The sequence below is a fragment of the Sus scrofa genome, chromosome 8 (assembly GCF_054392235.1).
Source record: "Sus scrofa isolate SSC_HxYL_T2T_F1_AM1 chromosome 8, Sscrofa_HxYL_maternal_Yorkshire_Landrace_v2.0, whole genome shotgun sequence".
Taxonomy (NCBI): Eukaryota; Metazoa; Chordata; class Mammalia; order Artiodactyla; family Suidae; genus Sus; species Sus scrofa.
In genome coordinates, this window is record NC_139390.1 from 33,476,440 (window position 1) to 33,500,383 (window position 23,944).

A 23,944-nucleotide genomic window follows, 5' to 3' on the forward strand; every position below is an offset into this window, starting at 1 on the left:
CCTTATTACCAGAGCCAGAGACACTAAGCACTGAAATATTACTGGGAAGAGCCCCTGTCTCATAGGGAATTCCAAATGAAAAGCAATACCAAGCTATAAAACACAAATGTACATGTATGTTAAAATACAAGTAGCTTCCAGGTTAAAAGAAATAAAAACTTCCCCTAATAAGAACTCCTCAAATCATACCAAACTGTTAGCACTAATTAAATGTGTATATCATACTCCAACTATAAGGAAAAAAACTCACCCATAAGCAACTCCAGCTATGGTGCACTTCTTAAACTGCATTACATTGCATGTCAAAGTACCAGTTTTGTCAGAAAATATGTATTTTACCTAAAAAAAAGTTTAACATTTCTCATTAAAATTTTAGAAGTCTTTTAAAGCCAGTCTTTTATAGAAAGGGGAAAAAAAACCCCTTACATTATTCTTTTCATCAATTTTGTTACATTGTAGGGGCACAAAGAATGCTATTAACTGACTACTTTCTGCACATCATTAAAGAATAATTTCATTCATTTCTCTTAACATTTTAGCAATGAATCACATATGAAAACTAAAGTCTCTCAAGGTATCAGAAAAACTACACTCATATAGAAATCTGTCTTCATATGGTCTGAATTTCCACTAGAAAGTACCACTAAAGCTACTTAACATATACAAAGCATAATCGTCTATAAACATTTCTCAACATAACAAACATAGGAATTTGCTATAGCATGGAATTAAAATTAACTTCACATAACATCTGAATTGGTATGAAAAAGATAATTCTGGCTTAAATGCTACTTAAAGCAAATGGCAATGGTGCAAAAAAGAATTCTTTCTCAGCTAGTATGTGTGAATGAATTATAAATATATACATACCTGTCAATATGGTATGAACTATAAATCTGAAATTCCTGTTTAACTTACACAATTCACTGATACACTTTACTTTCTCCTTCCTTTTTGGACAAAAGCTATGAACAATTTTAATACCAGGAGTTTGTAACTCAATAGCAGTCAATACTTTACATACTAGTCAGATTATATACTGAAGGACATCCCTCTGTGTGATATCCTGAGAACAAAATATGCTTTAAATAATGTTCATTCACTAAAAATGAAAATTGATAGTTAGGTACTAACATGTATTTAGGCCAATCAATCAAAAAATGGAAAATTAGGAGCTGTCAATTTATCTGAAGTTGCCACATATGGCAGAATTTATACCAAATCTTGACTTCCAATTCAACCTCTCAATAATAAATGTAATTTACCTGGCCAAGTTCCTCATTCAGATTAGATGTTCGAGCCATAGCAGCAGTATCTGTGGGTTCATAGTGCATGTCAAGATCCTTTAAAAAAAAAAAAAAAAAAGAAATCATTGACTATAGTTGGTAATGAGAGATTGAACACAATTTTATTTAATTGGTGAGTTATGTATGTAACACTCTCACCTCTCGCCACCCCCATACCACTTCAGTTGATTTCCTAAAAAGTACTCCATACAGAATATCCTATTTTACAGCAAGGGCAGAACAACGTGGTAGTTAGAGCCTGTCTCTGGAATCAGGCAATCCTGGTTTACTATCACTCCACTGTTTCTAGATAGGTGACCTGTTGGAGGCATGACTATGCGACGTGACAAAGAATGGAAAGAAAAGACTGGCGCCACAGTATAGAGGTCAGTCTATACTTTACAAAGTCTTGTGACTCTCTCATGACCTTGAGGCAAAAGGAATGAGAACAACATCAAAGAATGGCATCTTGAAAACAAGATTGCTGAAGCACTGATGTTGCTGATGGAAAACCATCTGCTCTGATATTCTCAGGACTGGAGCCTTGGGTGATTTTCGGGAGAGGCCATAGATGACTTGAAGCAAACAACAAATTACGGCCTGGGAGGGCTAAAGCATTTATGATTACTTTATGTGCTTAGGAATGCCTGTCCTAGCCTGTCTTGCTTCCAATCTGTTTGAAGTAAAATACCGATATATCCCCTGCACATACAAGGAAGTAGAAAACAGTAAGTAAAAACCATGAATTGGCTCAGAGGGTTGCTATGGCCTCTTGCAGGCGGTAGCCCCCTGAGCCCCACTCTATTTCTTTGTCTCTTTCTTCTTATTTCTGCAGCACCACTGACTTCGGGACCTGGGTTGACAAGCAGGCCTCGTCAGTGACCTATTATTATAAGGATTAAATAAGATAATGTATATGAAGTGCTTCCTGCAGTGTCTGACACAATGCTTCGTGTGAGCTAAGATAACAGCAACTCAACAGTGCTCCAATAACTAAGACTTTAAACCTCTGGAAAAATTACCTAGAAAAGGCTGTTGAGTTGTAGGTGCCTTGTTTTAAGAGGAATAGTAAACAAATGGGCAATGTGGATTAATGAGGATTAACTTGGAAATCACATCAAATGAAAAACATAAAGAGACAGACGGATGATATTTAGTTCTATTTACTTGGGGCTCAGGGACACGAGAGAAGAGGCATGATAGCTAAGTTCAAATATTTTGCAAGGCTGTCATTTGCAAACAAGATTAGACATTTTCATAAAAGATCTACTGGAAAGAACCAGAATCAAAGAGAGGCAGTTACTAATCTCATTTTAACACAGAAAGAAGCTGCCTGGTAAGGGAAGATGTGTCAGGGAATGCTAGAAAATTTCTGGATGTTAGAAAGGCAGTTGAAAAGCATAAGCCTCCTGGGTTCATCCAACACTAAAATTACATTATTATTTGAAGCAAATATTACTTCTGAAAAATCTAAGTAAAAAATAAAGTGACTGACTAGTTTTTTAATATTCATAGTGAGTTATTATTTCTATAAGTGGAAAACCTTCCATAAATTTTAACCGTATTGAGAGATTATCATCTTATTTTATGAATTTAGATTGATGGTTGAAATGGATCATTTACCATGGAAAGAAAACAAAGAGTTGCAAAAGTAGCATATTTTAAAAAATCCTAGTGTTGTGTGCATTGAAAAATTTTCAAATATCGTATGCTATCACTTATATGTGGAATCTAAAATATGGCACAGATGAGCCTATCGACAAAACAGAAACAGACTCACAGAGATGGAGAACAGACTTGAGGTTGCCAAGGAGGAAAGGGAGGGAGTGGGATGGACTGGGAATTTGGGATTAGTAGATACAAACTACTACATTTAGAATAGATAAGCAATGAGGTCCTACTGTACAGCACAGGGAACTATATCCAATCACTTGTAATAGAACATGATGGAAGATAATGTGAGAAGAGTGTCTATATATATATATGTATGACTGATTTTGCTGTACAGCAGAAATTGACGGAACATTATAAATCAATCATAACAAAAATTTTTTTAAATTCAAAGACCAGAATTTCTCAGAATAAAGAAGAAAATTAAACTTACTGAGAAATTTGGCTTAAAGACTTAATTTACATAAATTCATTCATTTTAACTTTGGTAAAAATAACTGAAATTTAATTGAAGAAGAATAATATATTTTAGAAGTGGGACATTGAGGAAACAGATGTCCAGCATACTCTTCCAAGTTTAAAAAAATTAAGAATAAAAATTCAAGCACAGTCTTAATTATTTACAGTATTGAAAAATAAACCACATGGGTGTATAAAACATGACAGCCTGGTTGTTACAAGTCTCGAATATGGTATTATTTCTACAGGGCTCAATTATTTTGAAGCTCTCTGCTCTGTCTCGAGAGTCCTTTGATCCATATAACCACTTGGAGATGCGGGTAACGCATGTTCTATTACTCCCACGTGATTGTCCAAGAAAATACGTCTCAAAGAAGTCAAGTGGCTCAGCAAAGTTCACACAGTGAGGAAATTACAGAATTAGAACTAAAATCAGGTATCTTAACTCTAAACTCTAAATAGATCTCTTTTTCCCCAAGACCCCTACGGAACCAAAACTAGGTTTCCTCAAATTATAGACCTATTTTCTCTTGCATGTCTGGTCTGCAAATGCATGTGATCCTGAGATGAGAGACTTTCTTATGATCTTCACATGTCACATGTATTATATTAGGCACACAAATATTTTGAAATGTTGTTTTATAGTCAATAAAGAGCAAGACAGAATTAAGATTTTTTTTCTCAAAATCAAAAGACCCTATCAAGGAAAGAAGACAAAATGTATGTGTAGTGTAATGGAAAAGTCATAATAATAAGGAATAAGTCATATTTACCCAATTTATGAAGTATGCCTGGGTAAATTTCACCACTTCTAATGTAACCAACAAGCTGATGGGAATGAGATTATTGAAAAGGATGATGAAGGTCAAGAAATTCAGTCCAAAATTATTGGCACCACCATCTGTTGGGGGAGGTAAGAAGAAAGTCATTTACAGTTATATGTTTTACTTGCACTGACCAAACATTAGTGTCACAAGAATTTTCCCTATTATACAGTATATCTGGAAAGTTTGGGAGGAATACTGTGCTGATAACACATCCTTATTCTCAAATACATTCTTTAAGATGGAACAGCCCTATTGGTGTCCCACACCTTGTTTATCCTATTAAGAACTGCATTATGGCACTAAAAAGAGAAAGTACCACCAAGTATTTCAAATCCATTCCAAACACGATGTTTAGAAATATGAGCAGGAGAACTGAGGGTTTATAAATTAAAATCTCACTTGGGTAGAACAGAATCACTTCTACATAAAATTTTGAAAACCATTTCCAGTTTGAAGTCTGTCTTAAGCAGAGAAACAAAGCAATAGCAGCAAAACCAACCCAAATGGCAAAAACAATATAGTGCTGAACCCTAGGCAAATTCTGCCCTAGGTAAATTATATTCTTTCTCTTCATTAATGTAATAATAGTTCTCATGTTGACATAGCAAACCAATGACACTTAAAAAAAAAAAAAGCACCTTGGATGCAAAGCTAAATCAATATATAAAAACAGCTGAAAAAATCAGTTTTGATATAAAATTTGACTAGAATTTGTTTTCACACACTTGGAAATTACTTATTGGTTTGGTGCTCATCAGAAGGAAATGTAAACTTACTTCCCAGAAATATTCGGTAAAAAGATAAATGCTCCAAAAGGAAACTGCTTAAACACTTTCCCTAACAAGATGATCATCAACCCCGACTTCAATGCATTCATAAATCTGAATGAAAGTCACTTCGTACATTTAAAAAACATGCAAAATACTTTTTGGTGCTCTAAGTATACTCGATCTGCTTTCTTTACATAGCCACGTCACTATTTGTGTCAAAATATTTTAAAAGAATACATTAATAAAATTAAAATAACATGAATAAAACAACATTTTACACTACTTTGGAGTGCTCCCTATATTTTTAAGGATGTTGAAATTTTAGAGATGCTAGCATTTCACTTACTTTTGCTGGAAACTACATGGGAAACTAAAGATTAAATGCCCAGTTATCCTGGCAACAAGGCTTTCTTTTCAGAAATGGGAAACGCCAAGGTCATTTGCAAAATACATATTTTACAGACAGAAAAAAAATAAGTCCAATAAGCGCTTGAATGCTCACAGTTTAGATTGAGATACCAGTCCTTTCCAGAATGTCTTCGATTCCAAATGGCTGCGCCCACCGAACAGACAAGAGACATGGCAATCAAGATACAAAACAAAATCAAAATTTGTACATTTGTAATCCGTTCTACATTTGAGAGTTTAAGGGGTGGACTTGTTGAATTCTGCAAAAGAAATGAAAAATGTGTAATAAGAAATGTGTACCAGGGATTTAGTAATATGTATCTAGTACGGGGGTCAGGTTGACAAAGAAGTCACCACTCAAAATCTAGACATGGGTCAACACATGAAAATTATGTGGCAAATAGTTATAGATGCAATAAGCTGTCAAAGGTGAACCACCTCTTCTCTATACTGTCTCACGCCATCCTTTTTCTCGGATGTAAAACAATAGGAAAGAAGAGAAGGACATTTTTGTAGACACAGCTTTTGCTTTGTGGCAGGAAAGATGAACGATGCCTTGTTTGACTACGTAAGTAAACAGGGTAGACTAGAGCATCTAGCATCTCAGCTCTGGAAAAGAGGCAGAGAAGGTGGCCTGGGCACCCACAGTGGAGAACTGGACATTCCAAACTGTGAAGGCAACCTTTAAAGGATCTCTGGCTTCCAGATTTCTGGTGGCATTTAGTAGATGTTTTATTAAACACAGTAGCAGTCAAAGTAGTGCTGGCTATCAGAGGCAAGTTTCTTAGCTAAACTTAATGATTAAAAAGTGATGATGCTAGATCTTTGCTAACAAAGCATCCATAGAACAGAAACGTAAATGTCAAAATCAATACAAAATGATGACATAGAATTTATAGAACAGTTAGGGGTAGAATCGTTAACAGCAGTCCTGCTTGCCTACTGATGACATCTTTGTGCCTTTACAATGTAAAAAGTTATTGGTCCTTAGAGCAGATTTTCATTTAACATCTTAACACTGAATTTCCCACACCCATCCAACCACTGAACACTCATGATATTATAATGGAGAGAAAGGGCATCCACAGGCATATGTAAACATTACAAGTGCTAGGATTAAAGCTGATTTAAAAACAGCTTAGCATAAAAACTGCTGTGTAAAGTAGTCAACATTTGACTCACGAGTTCTTTTAATTTTATAGAAAAATAAAGATAAGTTCTAAAATGTGACTACTGTATTAAATACAATTCAAATACTTTAATGCAGACCACTCACTCACTGTTACACAAACAATTTGTCCCAATTATTGCTCTAGTCAGCAAATGCTTCCAATGGACCACTATACAAAATCATTGGGTGTTCATGTTGGTGATGTCAAGTGGAACTTTCTAGTGTTCCTGCTTGGAGTGAGCCATTTCACAGCCCCATTCACCAAAGAATGAGATTCTGGATGTAGCGTGTGGCGCTCAAGGATCTGTGACAGATGGCCTGTTATGTTTGCGACTATAGCACCGAGAGCTACAAAGAGTATATTTTTCAAAGACGTAGATCCAAAAGGTTTTCACAGATAAAAATCCCACCTGCATCAGCTTGGTGTCGTGTCCAGTGTAGACAACTATTCCGTGAACCCACTGTGTGTTTCTCAATTGAGCGCCTCGAAGAAGAATCTGATCTGCTCCCAGGGGGACAGTGCTATGACAGATCACACGGACATTAGAAACGACACTTTCCCAAGTGCTTCAGAACTCTATAGTCACCATATAGTTCCAAGAAAGGTTCTGTTGTGAAGATAACCCTTCTCACATTTACTTTATTTTTATTTATTTTTGCCTTTTTAGGATCATACCTGCTGCATATGGAGGTTCCCAGGCTAGGGGTCTAATTGGAGCTGCATCTGCTGGCCTAGGCCACAGCCACAGCAACTTGGGATCTGAGCCGCCTCTGTGACCTACACCACAGCTCATGGCAACACCAGGTCCTTAACTCACTAGGGGCCAGGGATCGAACCTGCATCCTCATGGATACTAGTCAGATTCGTTTCCACTGAGCCACAACGGGAAGTCCTGCTTTATTTTTAGAAGAGTCGTTATTTTCCTACCAAGAAGAATAATTTTCATACACGAGGACAGCCGGAGGGAAGCGTTTCCATTGCTTCCCCTTCACCAAACCAGTAACTTCCTAAAACTTCATTGTCCAACTCGGTAGGCAACACTATGGAATTCTCAAACCTGTGAAGATGTCTTCTAACTTAGTAAGTCCACATATGTTTCTGAGACATTTGGACGTGGTGACATTAAGGGATCTGTTCCCCTTCCTCCACCTTCCTTTAAATTAAAAATAGCTTTGTACACAATAAAGGTTCAAAAGGAGTTCCTGTTGTGGCACAGTGGTTAACGAATCTGACTAGGAAACATGAGGTTGCAGGTTCAATCCCTGGCCTCACTCAGTGGGTTAAGGATCCGGTGTTGCCGTGAGCTGTGGTGTAGATCGCAGACTTGGCTCAGATTCCTCATTGCTGTGGCTCTGGCATAGGCCAGCGGCTACAGCTCCGATTAAACCCCTAGCCTGGGAACCTCCATATGCCGCGGGAAGTGGCCCTAGAAAAAGCAAAAAGACAAAAAAATAAAAAATAATAAAAAATAAAAAAATAACAATAAAGGTTCAAAACAATCACAAGATAAGATACATACACAGATCTCATCATATACTTGCATTGCCGTCCCTACCCTCCAGAGATTAAGACTGTATTAAAATCTCCAGGACATGTGTTTTATTGTATTGAAGATTAATTTTCCAAGAACTGTGAATACATTTCCAATAGGTGGTAATCTTTGAAAAGTCTTAAATGTCCCTCTGAAATGACAGCAAACTAAGACTCTCCATTCCATATCATTTTAACCACATTTTTCATGAAAAAAAGCCAGTTCTTCTCTCATAGACCTACCAGAAGAATGCGAACTGTCACAAAGATTGTGGGACTTATGATGGAAATCTACCTTATTCAATTTAATGGCTCAGAGATTCCTAGTACTAATTCTTCATTTTACTGATAAAACAAGCAAAAAAGTCAAATATAGAGAAAAACTAAAAAAAAAAAAGAAAGAAAGAAAATTTCCAGAAAAAGCAGGAAGCGACTCCACCAAGAAAGATCTCCAGAAACACAGAATTTATGTGTCAGAGGAGGCGAAGCAAGATAGAAGCTTTCATCTCTGATGGGCTTTTATAATCTAACAGGTGTCTAAGGCCAGTAGTACCTTGGGCCTGAAACCTTCTTCTAAGACCTACATAAATGTCACTGGCTCAGGTGAAATCAATCCAGACAGGTGCATAATAACAACACCTAAAATCTTCCAATGGAGAGGCGTTCCTATTGTGACACAGCAGAAATGCATCCCACAGTAACCATGAGGTTGTGGGTTCAATCCCTGGCCTTGCTCAGTGTGTTAAGGATTCATCGTTGCCATGAGCTGTGGTGTAGGTCGCAGATATGGCTCAGATCCTGCGTTGCTATGGCTGTGGTGTAGGCCAGCAGCTATTGCTCCAATTTGACCCTTACCCTGGGAACCTCCAAATGTTGCAAGTGTGGCCCTAAAAAAACAAAAAAACACAAAAAACAAAAAAAAACTCCCAAAAAAACCTTCCAATGAACTGAGTAAATCCTTAGGAATTGGTGTATTCCAATATATTCCAATTTAGAAGAACACAGCGACCATAACTCGCATTCTTCATGCACAACATGCCTTTCAGACTCATCTAGAAGGGAACCCCTCAAGTATATGTCTCAAGATTTTGGGTTCACTGGTGTTGTCACTGCTGTGGCACAGCTTCAATCCTTGGCCCAGGAACTTCTGCACATCACAAGTGTGACCAAAAAAAAAAGCTCTTGAGAAGCTGCTGGATTAGGTTCTGGGGCACATGGGCCCCAACCACCTCTCATATATCCAATGAGGTATAACACGGTAACTGTCACCTCAGCATTTGCGGTGTGGATTGATGGGAATTAGGTACAAACTCTTCAAAAGCAAAAAATACTACTTTTCAAAGACAAGGACCCAATAAGAATTAGTTATTCGTTTCCACTGGAGCTGGAATTCCAAAATTTCTGGCAGTAGTCAATGACTCTCAACCTCAGTGGAATCCAAGTACATTCATTCCAAACTAAGGGGCTCCAAGAATACTGGGTAATTATGGTAAAAGTCAAATGTGCTACAAGCACAAAGATACCGAATACCTGTTGCCACCTTTCACATATATTGACGCCTATGATATAAATCCTATCTGTATCCCAAATCTTGGCACCCTCACAAAGCTTCTCCTTCATGCTGTGGTTTTGCTTGGCATCGATTTGATGGGGAACCGATAAGAAATGGAACCTGGCCAGTTAGGAATGTCAGACTCGAGAAACATTACTTGTATAAATGGCCAAATCTATGATTAGTCTATAACTGTATGTTCATGGAAAGAGCACTCTGTGAAACATTTAGAACAATATATAATTACTGGGTTTTTTTTTTTTTTTTTTTTGGTCTTTTAGAGCCACGCCCACAGCATATGGAGGTTCCCAGGCTAGGGGTCTAATCGGAGCTACAGCTGCCGGCCTACGCCACAACCACGGCAACACCAGGTCCTTAGCCCACTGAGCGAGGTGATGGATCGAACCTGCTACCTCATGGTTCCTGGTTGCATCCATTTCTCCTGTGCCACTATGGGAACTCCTGTCTATTTTTCACTTCCTCTTCTTCCAATATATCTCAAACTTGCTCTCATCAGGCTCTGCCTGTCCTAATAGAGTTCAAGGATCTCCACTTGCCAAATCCAAGTGTTAATGCTCAGACTCACTGTACTTGACTTCATTGTACTTGGCCATGAGCAACATGTGATCCACTCTTGTGCCTCCCTTGGCCTTGGTGCGGTTTCTTCATTCTCTCGGGTTCCACTCATGGCCTTAAACATCTGTGCCAACTCCTCCCAAATATATCTCATGAACCTGACTTCTACCCCAAACTCCAGGCTTATATATTTTACTGACTCTTTGACACCTCTGTTTGGACACCCTAAACTTACTAAGTCCAAAACTGAACTGCTGATCACTGTACCTCAAAACACACTAATGGATCACCATTCCGCTCAGAATAACACCCTTACAATGGCACACCAAGCCTTCCTGGTCTGGCCACTATTACATCTCAACCCTTCTTGTGTGACTCTGTTCCTTGGTCCTTCCATTCCAAACCTGTTGGCCTCCCTGACATGCCAGAATTACTCCAGGCACTTTCCCATTTTCGGATGATGGAAGCATACAGCTAATAATTTGCACCAGCTCCTCCTTCTGTCTGGAATCCTCTCCCTCCAGGTATTCAAATGGCTGACTTCCTCACCACCTCCTCACCTCTGCTTAGATATTAGCTTCTCAATGGAGCAACACTTACTTCTGCTACCACATTAACTCAAAGTGATTCCTTCCTGATCTCTCTTACTCGTGTGTTTTTTTTCCAATTTTTGTCACTTTCTAAAATGGTATAAAACTTTCTCATGTGTCATTTTATTTTGTCTTTCTGCCCTCCACTTACTGCAAGAGAGTTAGCTCTCAAGGTCAGGCATATTTGTCTGCTCTGTCCATTGCTGTCTCCTTAACATCTGCAACTGGCCTGGCCTGCTGGTTGGGGGTGAATAGATGAGGGAAGAGGCAGGAAATAGGAGGGGAGGGGAGGGAAGGGGGAAGGGCAGGAAGCAGTTGTTAAAAAAATGACTATAGCTCACATAGCCCAGAAAAGTGCATGTGCAAGTGGGATGGACTGGGAATCTGGGGTTAATAGATGAAAACTATTGCCTTTGGAGTGGGTAAGCAATGAGATCCTGCTGTATAGCACAGGGAACAATATCTAGTCACTTATGGAGCATGATGGAAGATACTGTGAGAAAAAGAATGTATATATATATGTGTGTGTGTGACTGGGTCACTTTGCTGTATAGTAGAAAACTGACATAACGCTGTAAACCAACTATGGTGGAAAAGAAATCATTAAAAAAAAAAAAGGAAAAGAGCATATGCAATTACACAAAGAAGACAAGAAATTGTCCAGCACAGTGAACCCCTTGTGGGTACAGTCTGAAGTCCTTATGGCATCTAGAGATCACAGGAAAGGACCAGGCCATCGAGACCAACAGGTGAGCCTATTCGATTAGTACTCTGGCCAAAGAAGAAGCCACTGAACAATGTGCCAGAAGCTTGGCATATCCCTGAAAATATCCAACTCCCAGCCTGGCGAAACCCTGAGGAAGTCTTTAGCTATACAGTGTGTATAGGGTTAAGGGCATTTTCACAAAAGACCTCTGGGCGGAAATAATATGGAAATGCTTCAGAAAAAGGGTTTGAGTGATCAAACTCAGAATACAAGAATGTATGTACCAAGGTCAGCAAAACCCGGCAGCAGAGTGACTCCCATGTTTTAATAAAGACTGATTTTACATACCTGTGTCCATCCAGCCTTATGTTTCCAACGAAATCATAGAGATGTCTGTTTGGACTTTCACACTCAATTTTGCCAGAAAGTCTCATCAAACTGTCAATGTCTTTTATATCTGATGTTGCTGGTAAGCCCTGTTTGGAAATTATTAAATAAGCAAATGGTATATTAATAAATAACTTGAGGGTGGGAGGAAGCAGGGAATTCTGAATTCATCCATACCATAAGATCTAAGGGATCCCACTGTTTTGCAAGCAATTATCCCCCTCTTTTTTTTTTTTTTTTTTTTTGTCTTTTTGCCTTTTCTAGGGCCACTTCCTGCTGCATATGGAGGTTCCCAGGATAGGGGTCTAATCAGAGCTGTAGCCGCTGACCTATGCCAGAGCCACAGCAACGCAGGATCTGACCCGCGTCTGCAACCTACACCACAGCTCACGGCAAAGCCGGATCCTTAACCCACTGAGCAAGGCCAGGGACCGAAGCTGCAACCTCATGGTTCCTAGTCAGATTCCTTAGCCACTGCACCACAACAGGAACTCCGCAGTTATCTCCCTCTTATAAAACACTCTCTTTATGAACCGCTAACTAGGGGTTCCTTCCTCTCACTTGAACAGAGAATTTTAGTACAAGGATATGGCAGCTTTTGCAAAAGTTCTAAAGTATCTTAAAGAGACTATAAGTGAGTCTGCAAAGATGTTTTGAAATACATCCTCAAAGAACGGTTTGCTTCCAAAAATAAAATTAATATTATTTAATATTAGTCCATGTAAATCTGTCTGCTGAATCTCAGAAAAGGGAATGCGAAAGAAACAGAATCTCTGCCCAAAGAGAGTAGTTATGTTTTTGTTCTTTTAGTCCACTGAGAAGGAATACTCCAAAACAGTTGGTCCGTCTGGCCAGTGAGATCTGGCTGGAACTGAGTGGCTCTCCTTTCCTGCCGCAGGTTAAGTTCAGGTACTGCGATCACGACCTGCTTCCACCACAACCTGACCTCCCCACATGTCATTTTCACCATTTTGTCTAGAACCCAAGAGAATACATCTTTTTTTTCTTTCTTTCTTTTTATGGCTCCTGTGGCATACAGAAGTTCCCTGGGCTGGGGTTGAATAGGAGCTGCAGCTGGGGCCTACAGCCAGTCATGCCAGATCTGAGCCACATCTGTGACCTATGCCACAGCTGTGGCAACATCAGATCCTTAACCCACTGAGTGGGGCCAGGGATCAAACATGTAGCCTCACAGAGACAACGTCAGGTCCTTAACCTGCTAAGCCACAATGGGAACTCCCCCAAGAAAATACATTTTAAGTCCCTTTTGAAACTTTAAAGTTTCAAAACAAAACAAAAACCTTACAGCTGCTTTCTGTTAGGAATGGTATGAGAGAAAAATACAATCTATGGCTTTTCAACACGGCAAAGCCAAATAATTTGGGCCAAGTGAACAGGAAAAAAAAGCTAACACATGTGAAAGCACTTAGAACTACTGATATTATCATTAGTGTTGGCTACCTCATAAAATATTAAAAATGTTACAAAATAGTATCTATATGATGGCTCATATTTATTTAGGCAAGTAAAACTGAGTTTTACATAATTTTTATCTATACTAGTTTATAAAACCACTTCATAGTAGCTCAATGAGAAAGTATTTGCAAGTGGGCAAAAATGCTTCAATTCAAGACAACAACACTAAGAAATAAAGCTATAGGGGTTCAGAACAAACCTCCCCAAATGTGCCACTTGAGCATGAGGGATACTCTGAGCTCAAGGCAATGGGGACCCTGTGGGTTTAAGAGAAACTATTTCCCCGACCTAGACTACCTAGAAGGATTTAAACTGGGGATTTTTCCCAGAGAAGGGATACATTTATACTTGTATTTATAAATAGGACAAATACTTAAGCAGCTCCATCCATCGGGCAGGGCAAGCATCTAACTACCAAACATCTGCCCTTCTTCTTAGGATCTTGTGAATGACCCCCTGTCCTTGGAAGTCCCAGCTCAGGATGGTATGTACACCTTAGTTATTTAATTTTTTAATTTTTTGCTTTTTTTTTTTTAGGGCCACAGGTGCGGCATATGGAAGTTCCCAGGCTAGGGGTCAAATCAAAGCTGCAGGTGCCAGCCTATACCACAGCCACAGCAACATGGGATCCAAGCCTCATCTTCCACCTGCACCATAGCTCATGGCAAAGCTGGATCCTTAACCCACTGAGTGAGGCCAGGGATCGACCCCGAATCCTCATGGATACTAGTCGGGATCATTATGACTGAGTCACAACAGGAACTCCATATACCTCATTTTATCTCATGTATGTGGGGTTCCCTATATATATGAAATTAAATTTGATTTTCTCCAGTTAATTGGTCTCATGTCAATTTAACTCTTAGATCAGATGGAAGAACCTAGAAGGTCAGAGGAAAGTTTTCTTCCTCCTCAACAAAGCTCTCAATTCCGTGTAATACAAGTCCAATAATTATATAAACCTACATTAGATCTTACCTGTCTAATTTTCAGGTTTGTTTCACCATCTAAGTTGGATGTTTCAATGTAACACATGGCCTGAGGCTCACTGTTGTTTAAAATAGAAAAGCACAAAGACTTAGTGGGGGAAGGAAAGCATAACAATCATAGCTTATTTAAATTATCAGACTCACTGAAGCCTTTCATTCTAAACAAAGCTTTAGTTGCCTAGTTTCTGGATGTCTTTCATTCTAACCACAAAATGCTGTGAGGCAGAACCCATGCATGACAAATCCTGGACCAGCTGTTCAGCCAGAAGGACCCCAAAGCAACTTCCCGACATCAAGTACTGATCTTCAAGATAATGTAAAGAATTAGATTTGTCACATTATACTTAAATTGTTCATCATATAGACACAAGACAGACTATATCTGAAATGTAAAGCAGTTTTGTGTCCAGATATATTTTTAGCTCAGAAATATCAAGTGAGATTTCAAGCTCATAGCCCACATGTAAATTGACTAAGTGGTTGATTAGAAAATTCCAGATTGTTGCTTCTATAAACTTGCATTGACATCTTTCGATTGTATTGTATTGCATCTTTAGAAAAGATGGATAGGATCATATGAACCATATGTTTAATTTTTATGGCTACTTAAAAAAAACTGAATAACAGGCGGAAGATTTATATGATGTGAAGATAAACATGATTTTACAATGAAAGTGGGTAGACACTCTCTTCCCCCTATTTTTTCTGTGGCATTAAAGTTGCTTCAGAGATTCGTGTGGCAGCAAAAGCTAAAACTAAAATGAGCCAACTTGGCTATATCGCTCTTTGACATGAACCTAGAAGATTCAGTCTATGGGTCCCCGCAGCAGGGTTTTGGTCAAGTTTGGTGTGCAGTGGCTGGTCTAAGGGGCCCGTGTGCTCCAATTTTTTCACAGGTAAACACACTTGACTGTCTTATAACCTGCCCCTTCACATTTGCTCAGAAGTATAGACAGGTGAGTTTGCAGCCCAACTGTATAATCTGATCATCAACTATAAGGAAAAGCATCCTGAAGTGAAATCAATTATTATTTTTATATAAGCACTTATATATAAAGCTCAATTAATTATATCAGTAACTATGAATGTAATTAATTTCTGATAAGCATGTGTACTCTAAGAAAGAAATTTCTAAGTCACAAACACCTGGAATTTTCTGATCAACTTCCAATTTTACATGTGTCAAGCAGACTATTTTGAGTTTCAGAAATGAGCATACAGCTTAATTTAATGGCCTGAAGATTTGTGAAAAGTATGAAAATATATAGTCATTAATCAAATATTTTATAGATTCACATTAAAGTAACTTTGCAAGTTCTTCAATTTTTCTCTTCGGGCTTTTTTTTTTTTTTTTTTTTTTTTCCTTCCATAAAGACTGATAATTTTCCCCGACCAGATAAGTTTTTCATTATTTATATTTTCACTCTATCAGTGAAGTAAGGTTTTATTTTTTATTAGTGTCATAACAGTAATTTGGTTTTGGCACTTGCTCCTTCTTTGTAATTTACGTATACATTTGAAACAAAAATGGTTTATAAAATTATAAAACACACCTTCTGAAAATACAGAAGCATGATGACAAACAAATGCTAAATAAACAATGCCAATGCCATATTTTGACTGTAAAATGCATTAAATTTCTCCTGGTCAATATAACCAAAGTCACGTGCATATCAAAATGAGAATAATGTTCTAATTCTATTTTTTTTTTCTCCTAGAACAACTTTTCTAGAGCTTTAAATGCATACGGAGTTAGAAAGTTAAATGGCTGGCGTCTATTTGAAGTGGGGCAAATATACATCCAAATTCAGAATATTCTTAATCCCTAAGACAACTGTTACTAAAGCAATACTTAACAATGCTACTAAGAAGGCAGCAAGAAGTCTCAGATAAGGAATCATGCCAGATAATAAACATTTCAGCAAATAATGATGACATCGAAAACACAAACTATAGAAGGGCAAAGCAGGCTTTTTGATTAGTAAGTGGAAAAATGAAACAAGATGCATATCACAACACAGACACTAGGAGAGACAGCTGAAATTTATCACAGTAACGTGCACTTTGTCACCAGTACAAGTGGGATAAAAACGGATCCCAAAGCATGCAGTACCAAATGTACAACATCCAGCTTTGTGCAGGGGGTCCTCTGTAAACCCTATACAAGCCCAAATTATAGTCATAACTGCTGAAGGGAGTCTATGGAACTTAGAGAAAATTTCAAATACAAAACAAATGTTTAACATTGTAAAAATTTCTCAGTAACAGTCTTTTATGTAAATCTTAATATTGTTCAAAATAATATCCTAGAGAGAGAATAAAGTCAGCCTTAGTATTTAGGCCAGGTGTTAAAGATGAATATATATGAATGGTGTAGAGGAAATTAAAGTCTCCCTTTACTGGTGGGCCTCATGGACTCTGACTCCTATTGAAAAAATAGGAGCTGAAGTTGCCCACTTAAGGGACAATCATCATTCAAGAGCATGTTCATAAAAGGCCTTTAAAACCTCTATGAAACATCCATCACCAAGAGGTATAAAGCGTTTGTGTTTTAAAGGAAGAGATAACAGAACTCAACCATCTTTGGGCGCAAACTGTTCTCTGGTGTAGGGTGAGGATCCACGTACACGCATCCTGTACAACTCAGTGGTTCTAACCTTGAGGACAGGCTGATGAGATCTGCTGGGAGATGTTCCCCATTGGTCACTTTCACTATTTCCCCTACTGCCACCTACAGGTCCCAGTTTAAAATAATTAAAACGGAAAAAAAAATGAATAACAGAGGGGGGAAAAGAAAACAAAACAATGGACAAAAGAGACAGAAAGTTTGAAATTATTATAGAAAATAATACATGTTAATAAAAATGTCTAATGCCAATTTTTTCAAAACTTATTTTGATCAGGTCTAAAGGTACAAGAAAACGGAATATGAAGGGTCACTTACTGGCTTTTAAGCCCAATTTTTAATCTGTGATGCAGAATCTTTTGATTTCTAAAATTTCACTCATAAGCATATCTTAGCAAGTGAAAAACATATTTTTATATTGAGAGCTACTTTATCTTATAGATTTTTCCTCTTTCCAATTCCTCACTCTTATGCCATCTATTGTCTCCACTCCTCCCCAAGAAGAAAAGAAACAATAGTGGAAACTACCTATCAGGCTTTTGAAAAACAAAGTATATACTATTTCTTCCCCTGCAAATATGTTTTAAAAAAAACCCTTATCATTTTATGATTCCAAAACATTTTCAAAGTTAATTTATCCATTTCTTCTTGACTTTAATGTAAACCTACAAAGACACGGATCTTTGGAAGTTAGAAGTCATGACTGCAGCTTTTTTATTTATTTAATAATTAATAAAGTCTTGGTGATGCATTGTTTTGGAAGGGTAAGCCTTTGAATCCAGGAGAAATTTTTCAGAGAAGATATGAAAACTTTGAAATAGATATGCCAAAATCTCTTTGGAATTAATAGCTTGAGTTGTTTTACTGTATTTTATACTTTCTAAACCCACATATTTATTTTTGTTATATGCTAAAATTTTGGTTTCTTCATTTGAAAATGAAAATCAATAAAATATAGTAACTTTCAACAATGCTCATGCTTCAATTTCAAACTAACTCAAGAGAGGCACTATTATTAACTTAAAAAATTCAGAAATTAAAATATTATAAATTGTTGTTTATGCTTTTTGCTAAATGGTGCTCATCTGCCAGTGAAAATCACATTGTTCTTATTTTGATAAAGAAGATAATTCCAACCCTGGAAGATATTCTCACCTTGATCTAACTTTGGCTAAAGTTAGATGATTAAAAATAAGACTTAAAGTCAAAATTCTTCTTTCTGTTAAATCCTGGGTAAAGCTTCTACCTACTTCTTAAGGCTGATATATGTTAAAAAAAAAAAACCAAAAACCAATCAATGCAAAAACTCTTTGGGAAGAAAAACTCAGAAACAACCCCCCCCCCCAAAAAAAAAATCCCTGAAAGTTGGTATTTTGCCACTTGGGTAGAAATATTTAACAGCATAAGGTTTATACTTTACTTTGATTCTATTAAGTAACAAAAACCAACAAATCAGAAAATCTTTCAAAAAATAATCATCTTAAGAGGAAGTTAATCATGGTGGATGCTATATTAAGATATAGAAATGATTTTGATCTACCAATACTTATAATCACTATATATACATACATGTGTGTATATATATATAATTTTTTTTAGGGTAGCACCTGAGGCATATGGAGGTTCCCAGGCTAGGGCTCAAATTGGAGCTGTAGCCACCAGCCTACACCACAGACACAGCATCACCAGATCCGAGCCTCATCTTTGACCTACACCACAACTCATGGCAACACCTGATCCTTAACCCACTGAGCTAGGCCAGGGATTGAACCTGAATCCTCATGGATAGTAGTCAGATTCATTTCTGTGGAGCCATAACAGGAACTCCCAGAATATATTTTTAATGCTGAGAAAATGTATACTATAAACATGTTCCCAACTTTAAGAAATACAAGCATAGACCTTATTGGGATTTTGGATTATATAGAGGCAGATGAAAAATATTTTGAAAACTTTCAACTTAAATTTAAATATAAGTCAAGACAGTGTAGTCAATTATCTTCCTATTTTTGAACATACCAAAAAACGAAAATTTTAATTAATGGTTCAGCATATAGTGGTCTCTATGACAAGTTATATCTCTATGTTAACTTTAATCAGGAAAACATTAATACTTTCTTAAATTGCTGGAATGCTTTCCCATCCTTGAACTTTGTCTTATGACATCCAGATGGTCCATCGTCCAGTACATTTATCAAAATTTTACTTAGTACCACCGAGCGTACATCATCCTGTGGTTAGTCAATCTTAAAACTTAAATGAAAGATTATCAATTTAAACAAAAAGGAAAATCGGGGAAGAGTAGAATTTGATCATTTAATCATCTTCCTCATTTTAAAAGACGTGAAGTCAAGGCCTGAGAGTGTTTTGTTGAAAGTCACCACATGAGGATCAGAACCTCCTAAGCAGAGCTCACTACTACCTGAGACAAGTGACAGTAAGTTCACTGTTGACTCATTCTCACATAGACCATGACCTTCACCCTTCACACTGAGAAAGCTAGAAGCAAAGGGAGCTAATAACAGAAAGGTTGACTTAAAATCCTATTAATTTTAATCATTCTGGAAAAAAAAAAAAAAAAAACCTCTACAGGTAAGTGGTATAAAAGGCTCTCAACTAGAAAATATGGAAATATAACTACCTATAGTTACTTCAACTACCTGTAGACTTACTTCCATGACTCTCTGGGTAACACTGACATGTTCAATTAGGTTTCACTAACTTGTCATAAATTCAGTTAGTTTAAATAATGACCTGATTAAACAGATTTTGAAAAAAGGACACTGTCCATATTTATATATGGATTTTACAAATAAAACTGTCCAAGGAAATGATGATAAACAACCTCTAAAATATTAAAAACATTTTTTCTTAATTTATATTAGGACGAGTTTCACAGTTTTTAAACCTAAGCCCATTTGAAAGCCACGTTCTTCAAAGGGTAACAGTGCCATATGTTCTGAATACTAATTCATGACTATCGCAAATATGAGCAAAACAAAAATTATCTCAATTCAGTCATGGAAAAAAAATAAAGCAAGCAAAATACTTTATTTTTGCTGTTGTTGTTGGAAGAGTATTACATTTCAAAAGACATGATGACCAAAAAAATCATTTATCCATTTTCTTGTACCAATGCACCATAAAGATCAAGAAACTTTGGAGGGATATACGAATGCATCATAAAGGAATTTATCACGAAGAAAGACAGCAAGATAAAATCAACAGAATCCAATCCATGTATTATATAAAATAAGTGATAGGAAATTTGACAAGAGTTAGTAGTCTCCACAAATAGACCTGGACATATCCAGAGGAAGAGTAGACTCTTAATTGTAAATGTAATTTCTGAATTATAAAGTATACTACCTATCACTTATTCTATATGGCAAACATGAAAGAGTCCTTTAAGCCCAATCAATTTTTTTTAAACGCTTCATTCAAAATCATTAGAGAGGTTTGAAATTCTTCGTTTATTCCTTATTTCCTTGGAGAAATCACAAGGTCAATGCAGGGTAGAGAAACCATTCTCTACACTGTTTGAGCATCAGTAGGTATTCTCTACCTGGATGAGAGAAGTACAGTGTCAGCAGGTATATACTCTTTGCCTTTTATTATAACTATATCTCCAACATTTACCTGAAAGAAAACTGGGAATCGGTTAATTATCTGCATTGAAAATAGTTACAAATATACAACCCATTGTATTTAAGCATAGAATACAGTAAAAAACGGTTATTGGCAAATAAGAACCACTTATTTTCACAAAATGGCATAAAATTACCTAGGAGTGAGGCCAAGGATGGGGTGCTCCTTTAAAAAATAAACACCGTATCCTTTGTAACTTAACTTGACAAAAATTAATTTTATCCATTCTGTCCACTTAATTTGACATCTCACCTTCTCATTATCCTCTCCCTATGACATGGAAATAAAAAGGAGGAATCTTCTACATGAAATCTTTAGCTGTTTAAGGAAATCTCAGTACAACTGAGAAAACTATCATACATACAGCTCTACTCCTTGGATAACCTGAGTTATGATTCATAATTTAGAGAGGAGGAAAATGAGTCTTGGATTCTAAGTTATTTTCTAAGATCACAGAGGAAGAGCTTAGACTCAAACCCACATCTGACTGCATAGCCCAATTTTGCATAAGCAAATATAGTGAAATGTCCATTGCATTTTAATGTTAGAGATCTTGTATTTTAATGTCAGGGACCTTGGAATCGAACACCTCCTTTTTCAAAAAAGGGCAAACTGGGAAAATAAAAACCAGCAAGGATAGGTATAAACTGGCCCTTAACCTGCTGTGTGGTACTAGTACTCTGACAGCACCCACTCTGAAAGCAAGATAAAAAAAACAAAGTTCTCTGCAGCCTGGGCCCATAGACAGAATGCTACCCAGGTTACCATGTAAGTGCTCCTTAATCCCCTCCTGTGGGTTAACGCTTGTGCTCCAATCAGACAATACGCTTCGCTTCGTAAGGTCAGGATGTTTGTTTACAGTATGGTGTGTTAGGGATTTTCCTAAGCCTGTTAGACTCTAATTGCTCTGTTTTCCAACATCTTTATTCATCGTAAACCAAAAGAAAGGCTTACAGTTATTAAATGAAGACTAAAAGAAAATATTAGCATCATATGTAGTCTAATGTGGCTTGTGAAAACCAAGGGCTCACTCAATGCTAAAGCCTTCAAGGCTTTGGGAAAAAGCAGGGAACATCCTCCCTCCTTTTGATGTCTATGTTTTAGAACACTTTTCTCAAACACATCCAGGCAGCTCTTTTTTTTTGGGGGGGGGGGGCGGTTCTGAGATCCTCGCATGTCACTCAGTTCCTTTTCCAGCTATTGGGTACATAGGAATAGACAGAAGAGAAAGTCAAAATGACAAAAATTCTGTGACCACATATTCTAACTGGAGGAGCATCATGACATCCCAAACACTGAAATTAAAAAAATATTTAGAGCTTCAGGCCACTACCATGAACCTCCTCAAGTCACTGATATTAATCATTATAATAGAGGATTATGAAAAAGGGTAAGCTTATCAAACTGTAAGAGACTGACTGAAAATCTGATTTACCCAACTACAGGCTCCAGCACATTTATATGTTTACTAAGGAGTTTTGGAGATATGAATTCTTAATCCAAATAAATATATTTCATGGTGGAAACCTCATGCATGAAAGAAGCTTTAGACAGTGAGTTTTATACATGCATACAGCTCATTACTGCATGCTTCTCTGCAAAGCCAGAAAAATATGTTGATTATTCACCTAAATTCTCTACCTGCAACTATTTTGAAAACACGTGAACCATCTCAGCTGCATCTCAACTTGAAGAACTGATCTTTGTGGTAAGAGTAATGACGATAGCAGTTTACTTTCAAAAGAGGGGATGCAAGGCCTTGCATAGGGCTTAGTAATTATAACATTTTTTAAGAAAACCAGACACTAGCAACTTAACTGTTCAACAGAGAAAAGGTTTCAGAGCGATAACCAGAGGGATGAACTCTTAGTATCTGAGAGCTGAAGTCTGCCCATCTGTAAATGACTGAGTGTATATACTGTGCCAATTTGTAGATCCTTTGAGAAACATTAAAAAGCAACCACAGTAGCCACATATTTTAGAAAAGCCAAGAAACAAAGAACCCTCAGCTAAAGCCCATTTGCACTAAGGTTTATCATATTATGTTGAAATACGGATCAGACTCTTGGTTTTGGCTTATTGATTTTATTTTTAATTGCACAAAATATTACATAAGCGAAAGAAAAGACTTCCCTTAGAATCTGGCTAACACAACAGCCAGCCTGCTTTCATACCTGTCCACTAAATAATAAATCATTTCTACATAGCCAGCATAGTGGACAAGGTTCCTTTCTTTACACCTCTGATTATTTCATGACATAGGAAGTCTCCTACATCTTATTTGCTCTTAAGAGCTCACCACATGGCATAAACACTCCATAAGCATTTGTTGAGTGATAGCATAAATTTTTTGTGTTGCCACAGTATTTGAAATTACAGCTTTTACTTGTCACAAAATAGACCAGAATGTAGAATGTCATTATTTATAAAATTCTTTCTCTTTGTTGGACATCCATGTAGTCTAACTTTTCACTGTTATAAATAATGTTACGATGATAACTTTTATACACATACAGGTATCTCCCTACTTCATGATTATTTTCTTGGGATAAAGTCCCAGAATCCTTTGTGTGTGTGTGTGTGGGGGGGGGTTCTCTATATGAAGACCTAAACTGCTGATCCACAGTAGTATCTGAATAAAATACTTCATAAAAATTCTAAATGAGTTTTTTTTTTTTTTTTGGACTAGATAGCAAATGAGACCTTAATACTGTTTAAATTTGTAACTTTTATTATTAGGTTGAAAATTATACTGAGTCTGGTCACTTATTACATTTATCCTTATTGACAACTTTCACTTCCTATCTAGATAGCAACAATTTCAATCTTTTGTCATATTTGGTGTAACTATCTCCATATTCTTTCTGCTTATTTGTGTGCTGTGTAATTCATTCTAACTTTTATATAATCAAATTCCACTGATCCTTATGATCTTGCTCTTCTCCAAATATTTGTCTTTATTCTATTTGTATGTTTTTCAAAAACAATGTTTTAACATTTTCTTCCAGCCATTTTCTTCCATTTATTTTAGCATAGGCTGTGACTTAAGATATAAACTGTATTATTATTTCTGTGATCCCAACACAATTTAGTAAATAATTTTTTTTATCAGTGATATTTGCCTCATTTAGGGCATCCTATTCACTTCTATTTTATGCTATTCATCAATTCTATTTATGCAGCAGATCTACACTATTTTAATAACTTTTACTTTCCATTTTACTTATGTTTAGTCTTTGTATACTGTTCTGAATTTTCCCAAATATTTTGC

The 23,944-nt window shown here is 36.9% G+C and overlaps 1 protein-coding gene across 20 annotated transcripts in view; it reads right to left on the reverse strand.

The window, feature by feature from the left end:
* ATP8A1 (ATPase phospholipid transporting 8A1) overlaps positions 1–23,944 on the reverse strand; it is a 253,309-nt gene that overhangs the window by 167,448 nt on the left and 61,917 nt on the right. For 5 of the 20 annotated variants that reach the window (XR_014812344.1, XM_084971834.1, XM_084971833.1 and 2 more), the window contains 8 exons: positions 20,591–20,664; positions 14,389–14,458; positions 11,896–12,023; positions 7,003–7,114; positions 5,516–5,681; positions 4,190–4,317; positions 1,266–1,343; positions 251–339 (listed from right to left, as the gene is read on the reverse strand). Coding sequence is in view for 18 of the 20 variants with exons in the window: in XM_084971834.1 (XP_084827960.1) it covers positions 251–339; positions 1,266–1,343; positions 4,190–4,317; positions 5,516–5,681; positions 7,003–7,114; positions 11,896–12,023; positions 14,389–14,458; positions 20,591–20,664 (845 nt within the window). In the remaining 2 variants the exon portion in view is untranslated. Of the gene's footprint in view, positions 1–250; positions 340–1,265; positions 1,344–4,189; positions 4,318–5,515; positions 5,682–7,002; positions 7,115–11,895; positions 12,024–14,388; positions 14,459–17,056; positions 17,131–20,394; positions 20,665–20,809; positions 20,839–23,944 lie in introns of those variants that run through there. The other 15 variants (XR_014812343.1, XM_084971840.1, XM_084971838.1 and 12 more) reach the window with 5 other exon arrangements.